The 14,275-nt window shown below is 43.1% G+C and overlaps 1 protein-coding gene across 1 annotated transcript; it reads right to left on the bottom strand.

Moving 5' to 3' along the window:
• Nucleotides 1-5,586: 5,586 nt before the first annotated feature.
• On the bottom strand, nt 5,587-12,046 carry ZBTB14 (zinc finger and BTB domain containing 14). Its single transcript, XM_075142053.1, has 3 exons — nt 11,832-12,046; nt 9,340-9,423; nt 5,587-8,897 (listed from the first exon to the last, which is right to left on the bottom strand). Exons 2-3 carry the CDS (start codon nt 9,340-9,342, stop codon nt 7,554-7,556), a joined length of 1,347 nt encoding a protein of 448 aa, XP_074998154.1. The 5' UTR covers nt 9,343-9,423; nt 11,832-12,046; the 3' UTR covers nt 5,587-7,553.
• Between the last annotated feature and the right edge of the window lie 2,229 nt (nt 12,047-14,275).

Below are 14,275 nucleotides of genomic sequence, written 5' to 3' on the forward strand. Positions count from 1 at the left end.
AAAAAGAAAGAATTCAACAAGAATAAAAGAACATAACTTAGGCATGAGATTTTTCCGGACAAGACAAACTTTAAGGGGGTGACTATGTAAGACGGAGCAAGCTGTTACTCATTTCACTACAGTTAAAATGAGAAGGTCCTGCTCCTTCCTCTTCCCCGTTTACCCTCATCCCTGCTTCTGCCTGAATACCTTCATCACTTACCTTGCATTGACACAGAAGTTCACCAGACACCTTTGTGAGAAGGAAAGGAGGGTAGGAGGAACAAGACTCACCCTTTCAGCAGAATTAAGCTTTACCATACAAAGACTACTTTGCTATGCCTTTAGAAGACTGTATTCTCAAAAAACAAGCTTTATAGCAGAACAGAAAAAAATAAAAAAAACAATGCTTAATTTTGAAATAAACACAGAGAAACATTCCATTGTAAACTATCTTTCCACATAGAAGAAGCCACTTTCTATTCACTTTACATCTTTGCAAAGTAATCAGATCAAATCGTATTGCCATCTGAGAAAACACTCCTTAATGTCCTAAGCAGATCTCAAGAAAACTTCAGTTATCTTGTAACAAGACACAGGGGAATGATAATGGGCTTATTTGGGATACAAAGAAGATAGATCCCCTAGTGTAAAGAAAAAAGGGTTAAATGCTGCTTAGATATAGACAGTCAGTATAACTAGATATTTCTAGTGTAATAGAGCTGTATGAACAGATACTTCATGGCTTTCATACCTAAGAAAAATAAATCTATACACTGATTTCTGAATGTTGGAGGTTAAGGTAATGAAAACAAATCAACAAATTATCATCTGAGGCTACTGACTTCTTAAGCAAGTGAAAACATGTTCTTGAATATAACATACTTTAAATATATTAAATAAAAATTTGCATGTAATTTGTATTAGAGTTTAATAAATGCAATGTTTAGAACATTTTTCACAGTATATTCTTGCTTTTACTCCAACTCTTCTCCCTAACTTTGCCCATGCAACCTTAAACACAACAGAAACATGTAAAAATCTTTGACAGTATGCAAAATAGAACCAACTAATATCTTTAAAGACATAGTCCTGACAACTCTATTCTGTAAACCCCAATTATACTGATGACAAGTAAAAAACAGCCATAAACCTTCTACAGATGACCGATAACCTCCCTTGAAGAGGAACTCCTGCCTGAAGTTACACAGTATCTTGTGTCAGTACCATTTCCAATTTCTAGAGTAGAAAGAAATGAGTTTTTGATCTCACCGAGTGGAGTTCTACCATTCTACATTCTCTTGTCTGAGCAATCTGCAATGCCACTACAGTGGTTTGTTCCTGTAAGCACTGCTTGTGGTACCCTTGACCCTGAAAAAAATGTGTCTTTATTAGTGAAGAATGAAAACCTAGAATATTTTTGTCTTTAAAAATATTCTAAAGATTGACTTCCCTGCAGCTAAGTTGCTTGCAGATGCAGATTACTCATATTAAAAGTATAAATAGGCCATTGGGAGGAGGTCAGAAAACTACAAATGCAAGCACTGTGGGGTATGTTTTGTTGTTGTTGGTGGTGCTATTGTTTTTAACAGAATGGTTTTGCATCAGAAAATACATTTTTCTAAAACAGAATACTGCTCTGATGTTTTGGTGGAAAAAAGTTGAAATTATCAATTTTCATAATTCTCATGATTTTATGATTCCATAAAGAATTCCAATCTAATATTCAATGCATTATTTTCATTAATTTCTTTTACTTCTGCATTAAAATACAGCTTTAAATCTGTTTATATAATATGTAACATGTAGTTATTGTCTTATATACTTACTCAAAATAGCTCAGTATTATTCAAAATAGCTCAGTATTATTAAAAAGAAAATATACTTGGAATTTCCATTCAGTAAAAAATTCAATTTCTTGCTAGTGCCACTCATTTTATAAATTTGTGTTCTTTCAAGAATTACAGACCTAAAAACAAACAAACAACAAAAAAAAACCCCAAAACAACAAAAAAACAAACTACAACATATATACAGGAAGGAATATGGGATACAGGTATCCGGAAGTTCTGCTTTGGCCATGCCTTTGGTATCCATATGCCAAACAGGTCAGACATGGAACAACTTTATTCATATGGTCTACATGTGTTTCAAGTTTCTCTATAAAAAATTAGATGTTTAGCTACAGATTATTAAAAAACAGTAAGACTTCAAAAGTCTATTTCTATTTTAAAGAGCTCTCAACATGATAGCTCTAGATCTGTTCATATTGGAACCACCAAAGTTCATAAAGTTTCAGAGTTCTATAAATATCTAAAGAAGCAAGGCCTGCAAATAAAAAAAAAGGGACAGTGGAGAGAAATACATTGAAAAACATATCAATATTGTATAAATCACTATTTTTAGCTATCCTATTATTCCAGATTTCTTGTACTACATTTAAAAATCATTCCTGAGAAAAGATGTCTCGACTCTTATGACACATATTTAACAAAATCTATTCATGGAAATCCTCCATCTGTTCCGAAATGAATGTTACTATAATTGTTTTAGATCTATATGGAGACAGATGACAGAGCAACTGCTGTAATGGAATTTTTAATGAAACATGCAAGTTTCTGGCTGATTGGGCATACTACTGTGATCTATGGATTAGCTGTTTGAAAGAGATGAAAATTCCTTAGGTCTGACTTTACCTTCTAGGTAGAATTATCCTATTCTGTACTGATGTGTAGATGTTTACATTCAGAAAAGTCGTATGTTGTTAGCAGTAGATGTACTTTGTTTCAGAAATGCTTTGTCTCTTCTGTAAGACAGAGAGGTGTCTAAATTGATAGAGGACTTAAGAACAGATAATCTGTCCCTAAAAATATACTCTAAGCTTAGGGCAGACTTTCTGATATCAACTGATATTTTATTCCATATCTCACCCAACTATTAATTTAAATATCCTTACTCACTGGAATCAGGAATATAATCTCTAGATTAGAAAATTAGGGCCTGATCTTCAAAAGAACTCCAGTTTGGGTACCTAAATCGCAAGATTTTGAGGAGTATTTAGTATTCTGCAGTTTACATGAAATAGAAGACGAACTCCTCAAAACCCTGCTACTTAAGTCAGCATTTTCTTTCACACAACAACCTTTAAAACTCTGATCTCCAGGCCTAAACCTTTTTCAAAGATTTAAGCAGAAAAATGAAAACACAAGTACTCAACTGTGAATTGCTTCATCTTCTAATATTTGTTTAAATATTGATAAGAATGTGTAGAAGAGTGGGGGGGAGTGGAGAACGGCTAGAAGGTATTACTTCCTGAACTTTTGCAGTTTCCAAACTGAGTTGTGCCAAATAACCAGCAGCATACCCGTGGCTAACACAATTTGGATCAGAATTTAATCAGATACCAGAGTGTTCAAAATGTGTTCTCTTTGTTCCATTTTCCCTTTACAAAACATCACCGTGTTTTTAAGAACACACAGTTAAGATCACAGAACAGCAAAGTTCTTATTTCAAATATTTCTTTTCACTCTAAGTTATTTAGTCTTTTACAACACAAAGCTTTTTAACTATAAATGGTTATACTTCCTTAATATTTAGATCGTTTTGCAACCGAGACAACTTTGGTTTGGCATCTCAACTGGTATTGACCATACAGACCCATTTGGGTCACCAGAAGAACCTCATTTCACATCAGCTAACATGTTGCTGCCTTATATGTATGTAAGCCCTGGTCACGCAAACACCTATTCATATACGCAATTCCAATACACGGAGAGTTCCATTGAAACCGCTTAGTCACCTAATATAACGTGGACAGACGTTCAGTGTAAGCCAAAAAAGAGTTTTTGCTATTCTATGTATTTTAAAGACATAATTGATTCCGATTTCAGATACCATCGACGGACAAGTGTATGTTTAGGACTAATTCCATGCATGATATTTTTGCTACTTAATTCTGAGAAAAACAATTAATTCATATCTAATGTTATTTTAAGTCATCTATGTTTCCATAGAATTCTGTCATTCCTGCACGCACACCAATTAACTAATTTGCCCACTGTTGGAAACCTTGTTAGGAATATTAGTCTAGTCTGGCCCCAATAAAGTCAACAGCAAAATTCCCATTAATTGGACAGAATCTCATCCACTGTCTCATAAGCTCTGAAAGAAGTTGCCATCCTTGTAAAAGCAAAAATAAAAATTTGCCCATTCCTCAATCAACACAGCTCACAGCTTATGGTTTATCATGCTGGAAAACCTCTGTGGCTTGGAGCTGACATACATCTGCTTCTGTACATGGCATCTTCCAGCACAGACAGGAGAGAGCTGGGAGCAGTAGCGTCTTAAGATGCAGACAGATTTACCTGAACTTCACAGACAGACCCTCATAACATATAAGCTACAACTTCCTTTCTGAAACCTTTTCCAAAACTTTAAGCTTAAGTATTCTAGGCTTTCTCCCTGTCTTGAATAAAAACAATTGGGAAGGGAAGGAAAAATTACCTATTGGCTTTCAAAAAAAGAAAAAATAAGGTAGGTTCACATCGTTAAAACCGATGGCAGTAGTAGAAATTGCTAACAAAATTCTCAACTTCACAAAAATAACTGAGCCTTTGCCTTCTTGATCAATATTGCCATTGTTTGTCTCAGGAACATACAGCAGTCTTCTGACTCTTAAGCAGCTAAAAACTAGTAAAAGGCCGAGGCCCCTTTCAAAACCTTTGACATGGGAGCAATTCCCCTAGCTTTACTGAATTTGTTCCTATGACAGACTGTTAAGGCCAAGTCTCATGTAAGATGCTTATGCCTGTCCAAAGAATGTGCAACAAAAACATTTGTTCCTGCCTCTGCACACTTTTGTATGAGAGTATGTATAATATCAATCTGTCCCAGTTTTAAAAAGCTAGACATCATGCAACCCTTACAGCTGTAACCTTGTATAACTCTTACAGCTGTAACTTTTAACAATAGCAGAATTTACTCTGATGTAAAACACAATGTTATCACACTTTCAGTCGTGTGACTTCTAATGCAAGCCTGCTTTTCTGTAACAATTCCAAATTCACAGCCTGACCGCTTGTGCTCAAATGTCAGAGGGCAATTTTCTTTAACTGTAAGCCTTGAGCTCTTCCCATTGTGAATGTCTTCCCATTCAAGTGTCTGCTGTCCCAGTGAGCTCCGTTTTCACTTACTACTTTCCAAAAAAACCAATGAGGCTCTTCTTGAGAGGTTATTTAGCTTACCCCTCAGCTTCAAGGCAGAATTAACTGTATTTAAACCATTTCTAACAGATGTTTGTCTAACCCATTCTTGAATACCACCACTAGTGGAGATTGCAGTGCCTCCCCAGGCATTCTGTTCTAATAATTCATTATTCAACCCTTTAAAAATTTTTCCTAATGCCTAATGTAAACATTCACTGCTATAATTTAAGCTCATTACTTCTTGCACTCTTCATAGACCTAGAGAAAATTTACTTTCTTCATCTTTTACACTTTTGAACTCTTATCACAACAGATCTTTTGTACAGACTTATCAACACCAATTTTATCATCTAAGAAAAAGTGAACACAATTTTAGATAAGAAAACATAGCAAGACTAATATATTTAGAAAAAAAAAGTAGATCCCATTTTGGACCTACTATCTTTATATCTATGATCATATACAGTAAAACATTTTAACAATGGTCTTTTATCATGTTCCTCAAGAGAACCAATAAAATGCAATGAATACACATCTTCTGATGTTGCACAGATACAAAATGTATAGTTTGTTTACAAACTAATATTACTGAATGTAAAATGAAACAACGTTTTAAAAAAATATATTGGTAAAGGTCCAAAGTTTACATTTTCTAAAATATTAAGTTCATGTTTTATTTACAGACCAGCTTTCAAACAATTATTGGCATCTTAAAATAACTGCTTAACCTGATGAGTACATGAATAAAATGAAGCTGTAAAAAAAACCCAACCAAACAAAAAAAAACAGTAATCAAAGTTCCATATAACAGTTCCAAAAACGCTATTTTCAATTTCTATTTAGAAAAGCAAGATGTGATCTACCACACAGTAACTTACCAGAAACTGGTCTAACACTTTCATATGCTATAGGTATCGCAAGTGACCAATGTTATCCAACCACGTGCCCAAGAATGCGGTTTTTTTTCCCCATTCCAACTTCAAATGAAGTTTTGACAACAGTTGTAGTATTTACAAATCTAAAAGGCTCGATATCCCTTTGGATTACATTACCACTGTTATTGTGTCTTCTCTTGTTGACTACACGTAGCAGACTGCAATCCAAAGACCATGTATTTTGTTGACTCTGTGAGTTAATAGTTAAATTAGCAGCATCTACCCCAGCTTGTCTGAAAAAAAAAATAGTCAACTCTAAGTAACAGACTATTAGCGAACACTGATTCTGGATCTCTCTTGCTGAGAGGTGGTGTGTCAGAAAGCGCAAGTTTTTAAACTTGAACAGGTCCTATTAGCTGGCATGACCAGCTATGACACAGAACCCAGCCTGAACGCTGCGGGCAGGTACGCGACAGCCTGTGGCTGTGCTCTGCAGCTCCGGAAGTCTGGCAGTGACACCCAGTCACTCACCAGTGCAGCTAATCCTCCTGTGCTGCCAGAAACACTCCTTTGCCTTAACTGTGCTAGGTTAAGTGAACTGAAAGCTGCATAATAAAAACTACAGCCTCAGGCTGTATTAGCTTTAACTAATTTCTACTGGGTCCGAGTAAGGAAAACATCTCCTTCTCCATGCTGCACCCTTTTTCCTTTGTGGCTCTGTCCCATCTCCAGGGGCCTGCATAAGAGTGAACACAGAAACAAACAAGGCAGACTCTTTTCCCCACAGAAGGGATTGGTGAATGCCACAACCCTTCTGCTTTGCCAGCCAGGACCACTGTGAATAATGCAGTTTTTTTCAGGAAAGCAAGTATTTCATTAAACTTGCCACCTTGATTAAAATAAGAGGATATCTGAGGGAATGGAATAAGAAGCAATTTCATTTTGATCACCATGCCCCCTTACACACTGTTGTACCAACCTCTAGCACCTACATTAGGTGAAAAAAGAAGGAATTAAAAAGCTTAGGGAATCAACGTCTGTTTCTCAAAAATTGTAGGTATAACACTTTCAAAATTATGAAAAACAAGTATTTCCTTTCCATGGTTGTTATTTTCTGAGATCTCAGCGTTTTTAAACATAACTCACTGATTTCGAGGTCTACATCGTATACAGTATTCCATACTGGATGGAACAAAACATCAGCCGGTGATGATCCCTGTTTTATAGAGAACTTGATCATATTCTCAAATTAAATCAGGTATTAGTGCATTATACTGCTAATGACAACAAAACTATTTCATATTCTAAGAATACCCATCTCTGAAATGTTTTAAAATACCTAACCAAGTAATGCTATGTGTTCCTATGTAGCATTCAAATCCTCTAAAAATATGTTTTCTTGAAAAGATAATTCTCAGTCTAAACGTATATCAACATTAGATTTTGTTCAATTTAATTTCTTATATTATTTCTGATAAAGTTTCTGCTTTAGTTTTCAACTACAAGCTATAGTTTCTAATTGCTGCTCTGCTTCAGCAGCCATAGCTGCTGCCTGTAACTGTTCTGTTTCGCTCTGGATGGAATTGGCTGTAGTAACTTGTTTTCTTTCACTGTGCATATTGTTCTCATGCCTTTTTAGATCAGATGCTTTAGCAAATGCTTTAGTGCAGGAACTGCAGACAAAAGGTTTCTCTCCTCGGTGTCTTCTTTCATGGTCTTTGAGGTGGGACTTGTGCTTGAAAGCTTTATCACACATATGGCATGCAAATGGCCTCTCATTACTGTGAACTCTTTCATGCTTTTTTAGATCTGGTGCACGAATAAAAGACTTTCCACATACCTCGCAACTGTAAGGCTTGTAACCTGTGTGTATTTTCAGGTGTTCTTTCAAATGAGCTTGTGTGGTAAAGCCCTTTGTACACATTTCACAAACAAATGGTCTATCAGCAGTGTGTAGCTTTTCATGTTTTCTCAATCGCGCTTCATCAGAAAAGGTCTTACCACAAGCCTGACATACAATGTGTTCCCTGTGACCGTAAAGCAAATACTCAAACTTCATATCCCCAGCTGCTGTAGTCCAGCCTGGTGTCTGTTCATCTTTCACTTCACTTATGCCATCATTAAATGTCAAAGCCTGAGGGGTCTGAGATCCTAAGTCTTTTGATTCGGTTGTTTCCATAGGCTCTACTTCTTGGCCGTAGCAGTTTACTTTTCGGACCTCTTCACTTCCCAACTCTTTCAGAATCGCCTCTTGCACTCTCAGGGTAGTGGTAGGTGATTTTCCATCTTCCTGACTTGGGGGAGTTCCTTCCACCGTCACATCTGATGGACTATCATCATGATCTCCAATTTCTTCCACCTCATCATCTTGGGTATCATTAGGTTCCCCCATAGGACGGTTTATTTTTAGACAGTACTTGCTCTTGGACTGTGTGTTTTCTTCAGGACTAGATACATCACGTTTTTGAGAGCAGAGTTTATCCAGAAATCGAATACCAAGAATCTGACCCGAAGACATCATCAAATTTACATCCTCTTTCTTAACAGAAATTTTTGCAGTATACATGTAATTGAGAACTTCCTCAAAAATATCAGAACGAAGAAAATCTATTTCTATTACTGATGAACTATCAACTTCCAGTTTTTTGAAAAGCTTTTTGAAGTAGGTACTGCAGGCAGCAAGCACGCACCTATGTGCTCTGAATTTAACATCTTCAACCACGATAGCTATGTCACAAAATTCTCCTTCCAAGCGTTGTTCATTTAATGTTTTCAGGAACACAGTTTTGTGATCGTCGTCATTGTATTTAATGGTTTCAGACATACTGATGAAAAACTCCTGGAAAATAACAAGGGAAAGGTTTGTAATTTTTACAAAGTAGTTGAAGTCATAAAATTCCAACAGCCGATGTCATTTACACACTAAAAGAATCGCCAAATAATTTTTTTTGCTTAATATTCAGATTACAAAAGCATTACTCTCAAACTTCTTTTAAAATTGTGAATACATAAAGGTCTTTCCCTAGGTTATACACTTTACACATACTGATTTATAAAGGATAATTTTTTTGTATTAACATATTAATTTATTTAAATATTTATTGATTCAGTTATCCAAAATTGGAAACTTCCTCTGTGAAGTTGCAATTCCCAGTAAATGTATGATCCAACGGCAGCATTCTTATAGCTAAAGCAAATGTTAATACTAAAAACTGTATAAGAAATACTCTAAATGTGTCAGCATAACCAACTAAACATGAAATATCAAATATAAGCCTTACCATGAACAATGCAGGAAATTTTCTGAACAAATGATTATTAAATATTTGACAGATGATTAACTCTTACAATGGGCCACCTTCAGCCTGAAAGACAGGAAGATAATAACATTTTAAGAAATGAATAAAATCTATTCCAAAAATGGTTTCAAATTTGTGTGTTAAAACACAGCATTTTTGATTACTTAAAATTATACAAAATGCACTGTTAAAATACCCAGTTATTTTGACTGGTTCTACAGATGACTGCATAAATTGATCTGATAGCACTGTTGTCATAAACCATGTGTTTACTTTCCTCTGGCTACTTCACTTCCCTGACTCCACTTTCCTGCTACTTACTTTGCACTACATCTAAAAGTCTGAAAAGCCTCTACAGAAATCAACAGCGTTAACCCAGTAAGCAACCCATCAAAAAGGTGATTAGTCTTCTGCTGAATTAGTGTGCTGAGCAAGCCTAGGGGAGGCCAGGTCTGGCAAGCAGAGCAAGCATCCCAAAGGACGGCAGACTGGGCTGTGGATGGATGCGCATCCAGGACTAGGGAAAGAGACACCAAGGATACCAGATCTCCAAACAATGGAGATACCTGAACAGCAGAAGGATAATGTAAAACGCAGAATTTAAATTATTCAATCGCAACCTCCCACAGGCATCTAATTGTGACAGAAGCAGGAAATGCAGCAGAGAGGAGGGAAATTTAATATTTGGTTCAGAACAAATCCTCCATCACCTGGCACAGGGCTACTGGGAACTCCTTTCCTAAATTCTAATTTGATCCTTGACCATATACAAAATGGAAGCAGATGACAGGTATGCAACTTCCACGCTTGGCGCTGGGTGTTTTAACACGGTATGGGAACACTTGGCTCCCTATAAATACCTTTGCAGGTCTGGCATCTCAGCATATAGTGCCACTGGCTGCAAAAAAACCTGAGGAAAGCCAAAATTCTTTTCTTAGTCCTAAATAATCAGATGTTAAGATAGCCATACAGGAAGTGCATAAATATTTGAAATACACAAAAGAAAACAAACCCAAGAAACGCTGTGTGTATTTTTCTGGGCTGTCTGGGTCTACCGTCCCAGGAAAATGTATCAATCCAGCACCAAAGAGGGGAGGTCAAACAACTATTTCAACAGCATCCCTTTAGAGTTCTTTGCAAGCTGGGGAAAACGCTGCTTTCTTTTCAGGCAAACAGCAAAGCCTCACTGCTAATAATCTAGCAGCAATCCCACCCTGTTTTGTTAAACAGTGTGCAATTTTGCTGCAATTCTGTTGAGACTTACTAAGCGAGAACCAATTATAGGAGAAGTAATCGGCTGAAAACAGTGTTGCTGAGTACACAGGCATGTGTAATTGGTGAAAGAAACAAAGTTACTACTCTGCGAGTGGAGCACGGTAGGCACTTGACCAGAGTACCTCCAGCACGGAGAGGCAGGGGGAAACTCCCATTGCCACTGGGTTACTTACTCCGCGGCGTAATTCTAATTATTCCTACACACACACACACACATATTTTATACTGCCGTTACCACCACAGGAACGGGGGGAAAAATGCGTCTGGGGTTGTAACTGTTCGTGCAGCTCCTGCCACCGCCATCCGAGCCCCGCTGGGTGCTCGCCACATTAGCTCTCACGGCTCTGAAGGCGCGCTGGCGCCGCCCTGACTGCCGTGCCCGCGACCGCAAAGCCAACCAGGCGCACGCCTGCTCCATGCACCCGCCGGCGAGGACGCGGCGCAGGCGGGCTCCCGGCGGGGCCCAGCCCTGCCGGGCCGCCACGGCCTGCTCGCCGCCGCCGCCACGGGAACCCGCGCCGCCACCGCCGGGGGCCCGCGGCTGCCGGCGCGGCCCTGCGGCAGGGAGACGACGCCCGCGCTCCCGGCCCGTCGTCGGGGGCGCCCGCGAGCAGCAGGCGGCCTCTCTCCGGAGCGAGCCCGGCGCTCCCCCCGCCCCGCGCCGCCTCACGGGGCTGCGCGGGGACGGCGCTCCCCTCCCCCTCGCCACAACGGTTCTCGCGCGGCGCCCGCCCCGCCGGTGACGGCGGCGCCGGCTGAGACGCCGCCAGGCTCCCGCCGCCAGGCCGCGGCCGCGCGCCCCTTTGTTGCAGCCGCCGCCGCGCGGGGCCCGCGCGCCCCAACGTGCGCATCCGTCGCTGGACGTGTCCTCCTCCTCCTCCTCCTCCTCCTCCTCCTCCTCCTCCCCGCCCGCCCGCCCGCCGCGCGCGCAGGAGGCAGGCGCGCGACGGCTCCGAGCTGCTGACGGCGGCGGCGGGCGCGCCCGCGGCGCCTCCATCTCACCCAGCGCGAGCTGCCTGGGCTTTAACAGCTGCGGCCGCCAGCAGCCAGGACTGCTGGGGGCAGCGGCAGTGAGCGGGGGGGGGGAAGGGGGGGAAGTGAGGGGGGCGCGCGAGGGAGAGCGCGCGCGCGCAGCGCAACGGCGGCCCTGCCGTTGGGCGGGGGCGGAGGGGGGGGATGGGGAGAGGGCTCGCGCTTACCTGCCGCCCGCGCGCGCGCGGAACCGCACTTCCCGGGGAGCGCGGGGGGCTGCCGCTGCCGCCGCTGCCGCCGCGCGGGAGGGGGCCGGGGAGGGGGGGGAAGGGAGGGAGGGAGAAGGGGGGGAATTTGGGGAGGGGGGCTGGGGGGGGGTCTGCGCGCGTCTCTCCGGCCGTCACCGCCGCCTCCTGCACGAGCACTCAGTGCGCGCGCGCGCGCCGGGGGCGGGGGTACGTGCATGCGCGGTGCGGGCAGGGCGCGCCTGTGCCGGGGAGCGTGGAGGAGGCGGAGGCGGTGGGGAGGAGAGCGGGGGGAGCGCGCCGGCTCCATCTCCCTTTTCGGGGGGCCCGCTCGCAGGCGGCGGCGGCGGCCGGGCGGGGGAGGGGAGCGGCGGCGCGCGCGCCGCGGCGCCCGGGGGCGGCCCTCGCCGAACGGGCACCGGGGAGCCGCTCCCGCCGCGCCGCGGGCATCCGCCCCGCCGCGCCTGCGCCCCGCGTGTGCGAGCCCAGCGGCACCTCCCCGCTCCTGCCTCGCCTTGGCGGCGCACGGCGGCGAGCCCGGCGCGGGCTCGGCCCCGCGCCGGATGCCGGGCGGGAGAGAGGGAACGAGATGTGAGGGAAGGGCGCGAGGCGGCCGTGCGCCGTTGAGCGGCGCTCGGGGGGGCGGGGCCGCGTGCCAGACACGCCCCGGCGGGCGGGAAGCGGCGCTCGCGCCCGGCGGGAGCGCGAGGCGGCAGCCGGGCGCTGCGCGCGGGGTCCGCGCCCGCCGCGCCGGCGTCGCGGCTTTCCGAGAGGAGCGGTAGGGCCGGGTGGGGCGGGGCGGGGCGGGGCGTTAATTTAGGCGGGATTTTTAAAAAGCAGTTATCTGGCGCGTGTGGGTTGGCGGGCGCCCCCCGGCTGCGGGAGTGCCGGGTGTCCGCACGCGCGCTCGGGCTGTGCAGGGGTACCTGCCGGGCTGTCGCACGGGTCTGCGGTTAAAGGCTGGGGCCGCCGTTCTGCCCCTCCGCGTCTGTTGTGTCCTCTGCGTGTCACAGGGAGGAAAACACGGCCACCTGCCGAAATCCGCCGTAGGCGATCGCTTACTTTCCGTTGTTTAAACATTTGCATTCAGAAGGCAGAACTAACTGTCTTAGATCTTTAAGTATTTCTGAATCCTGTACAAAAATTCCCTCCAGTGTGGAAGAAGCATCCCTCTTACAATTTCATGACACGCTGTTTCTTTCTTCGACAGTGCCTCAGACACTCCTGTGATACCCTTATTAGTCTTGAGAAACACGTAACTGCCGAGTTTGCCATGCCGACCCGCAAATGACACCTCTTCATTTTGTTATGCTCTCTGTTTCTGCTCTATCTGTACAGCGCTTGGCACAGTATGGATATGCCTAATGTCTAGGGCCAGGTTCTGCTGTAATGCAGTAATCAGGATTAAACTCATGGTGGAGAAAAACACGGTACCACAGAAAAGGCATGGCCATCCGTTTTTTCGGTCTGCTTCTCTGTGCCGTAGGCTACTTCTGAATGTGCACATTTCGAATTGTATCGTTAGCAGCTCTCACTGAGATACTAAAATAGAGGAAGCGTATGTTCAATATCCAGACGTGTTAACTATGAATTATGGAGAATGAAAAATAAAGCATTGTTACTGCCTAACTGTGTCATATTTTTCATTATGTATGACGTCCCAGGTATTTGCCGTGTGGTCTGAAGTTGGCAGAGCTGTTAGGTGAGCTTGCAAACCGAGAGAAAGACTTACTTGTTTCTGTGCGGAAGTGCTGGAACGCTGCTGGATTGTAAATGCTACAGATAATATTATAAAGCGTGTACAGTGAGCAGCAGGAGTAAAGGTTGTTAAATTTAGCAGTACCAGGTAATAGTAATAAAATTGCAGGTGCAGTTCAAGCAGCTGCTACTAAGTGGCTTACTTAAACTACTGCATGTGAGGCAATTACGCATTTCCCCGTGACTACTTTTGCTGAGTGATTAAAGTGGGCAAGAAATAGAAAACCGTGTCATATGGGAATCCAAGTTTCTGGTGAAACCTGCTTGTCTAAAGTGCACCTGTGAACATGTGTCCTATACATCTCGTGAATACCCTACGCTGAAAAGTAATGGAGGAGCCTGCAAGTCATCTCAAGTGCTGGTGCGTGGACAGCACAGGTAGAACAGGTGCATAGATAAAACTGAAGCATGATGGCAGGTCTGAATCTGGGCATGTTGCACTAGGTTTTGGAAATAAAAGACAAAAGGTAGAGGTCACAGAAATTTCGGCTGAAAAGACCTGGGATTGAAAACACGTATTATTGAAGGTGAAGCATAAGAATAAGAAAACACATCTCCACTAGCACGTCTGTAGGCTAATATATGTAGTCATGTTGGTTGCCAAAAGCAAGTATTTTTTCAATCTACTGGAAAATACCCTTCTGCAGAAAAAGCGTAACCAGGAGGAA

The sequence above is a fragment of the Calonectris borealis genome, chromosome 2 (genome assembly GCF_964195595.1).
Source record: "Calonectris borealis chromosome 2, bCalBor7.hap1.2, whole genome shotgun sequence".
Classification (NCBI taxonomy): domain Eukaryota; kingdom Metazoa; phylum Chordata; class Aves; order Procellariiformes; family Procellariidae; genus Calonectris; species Calonectris borealis.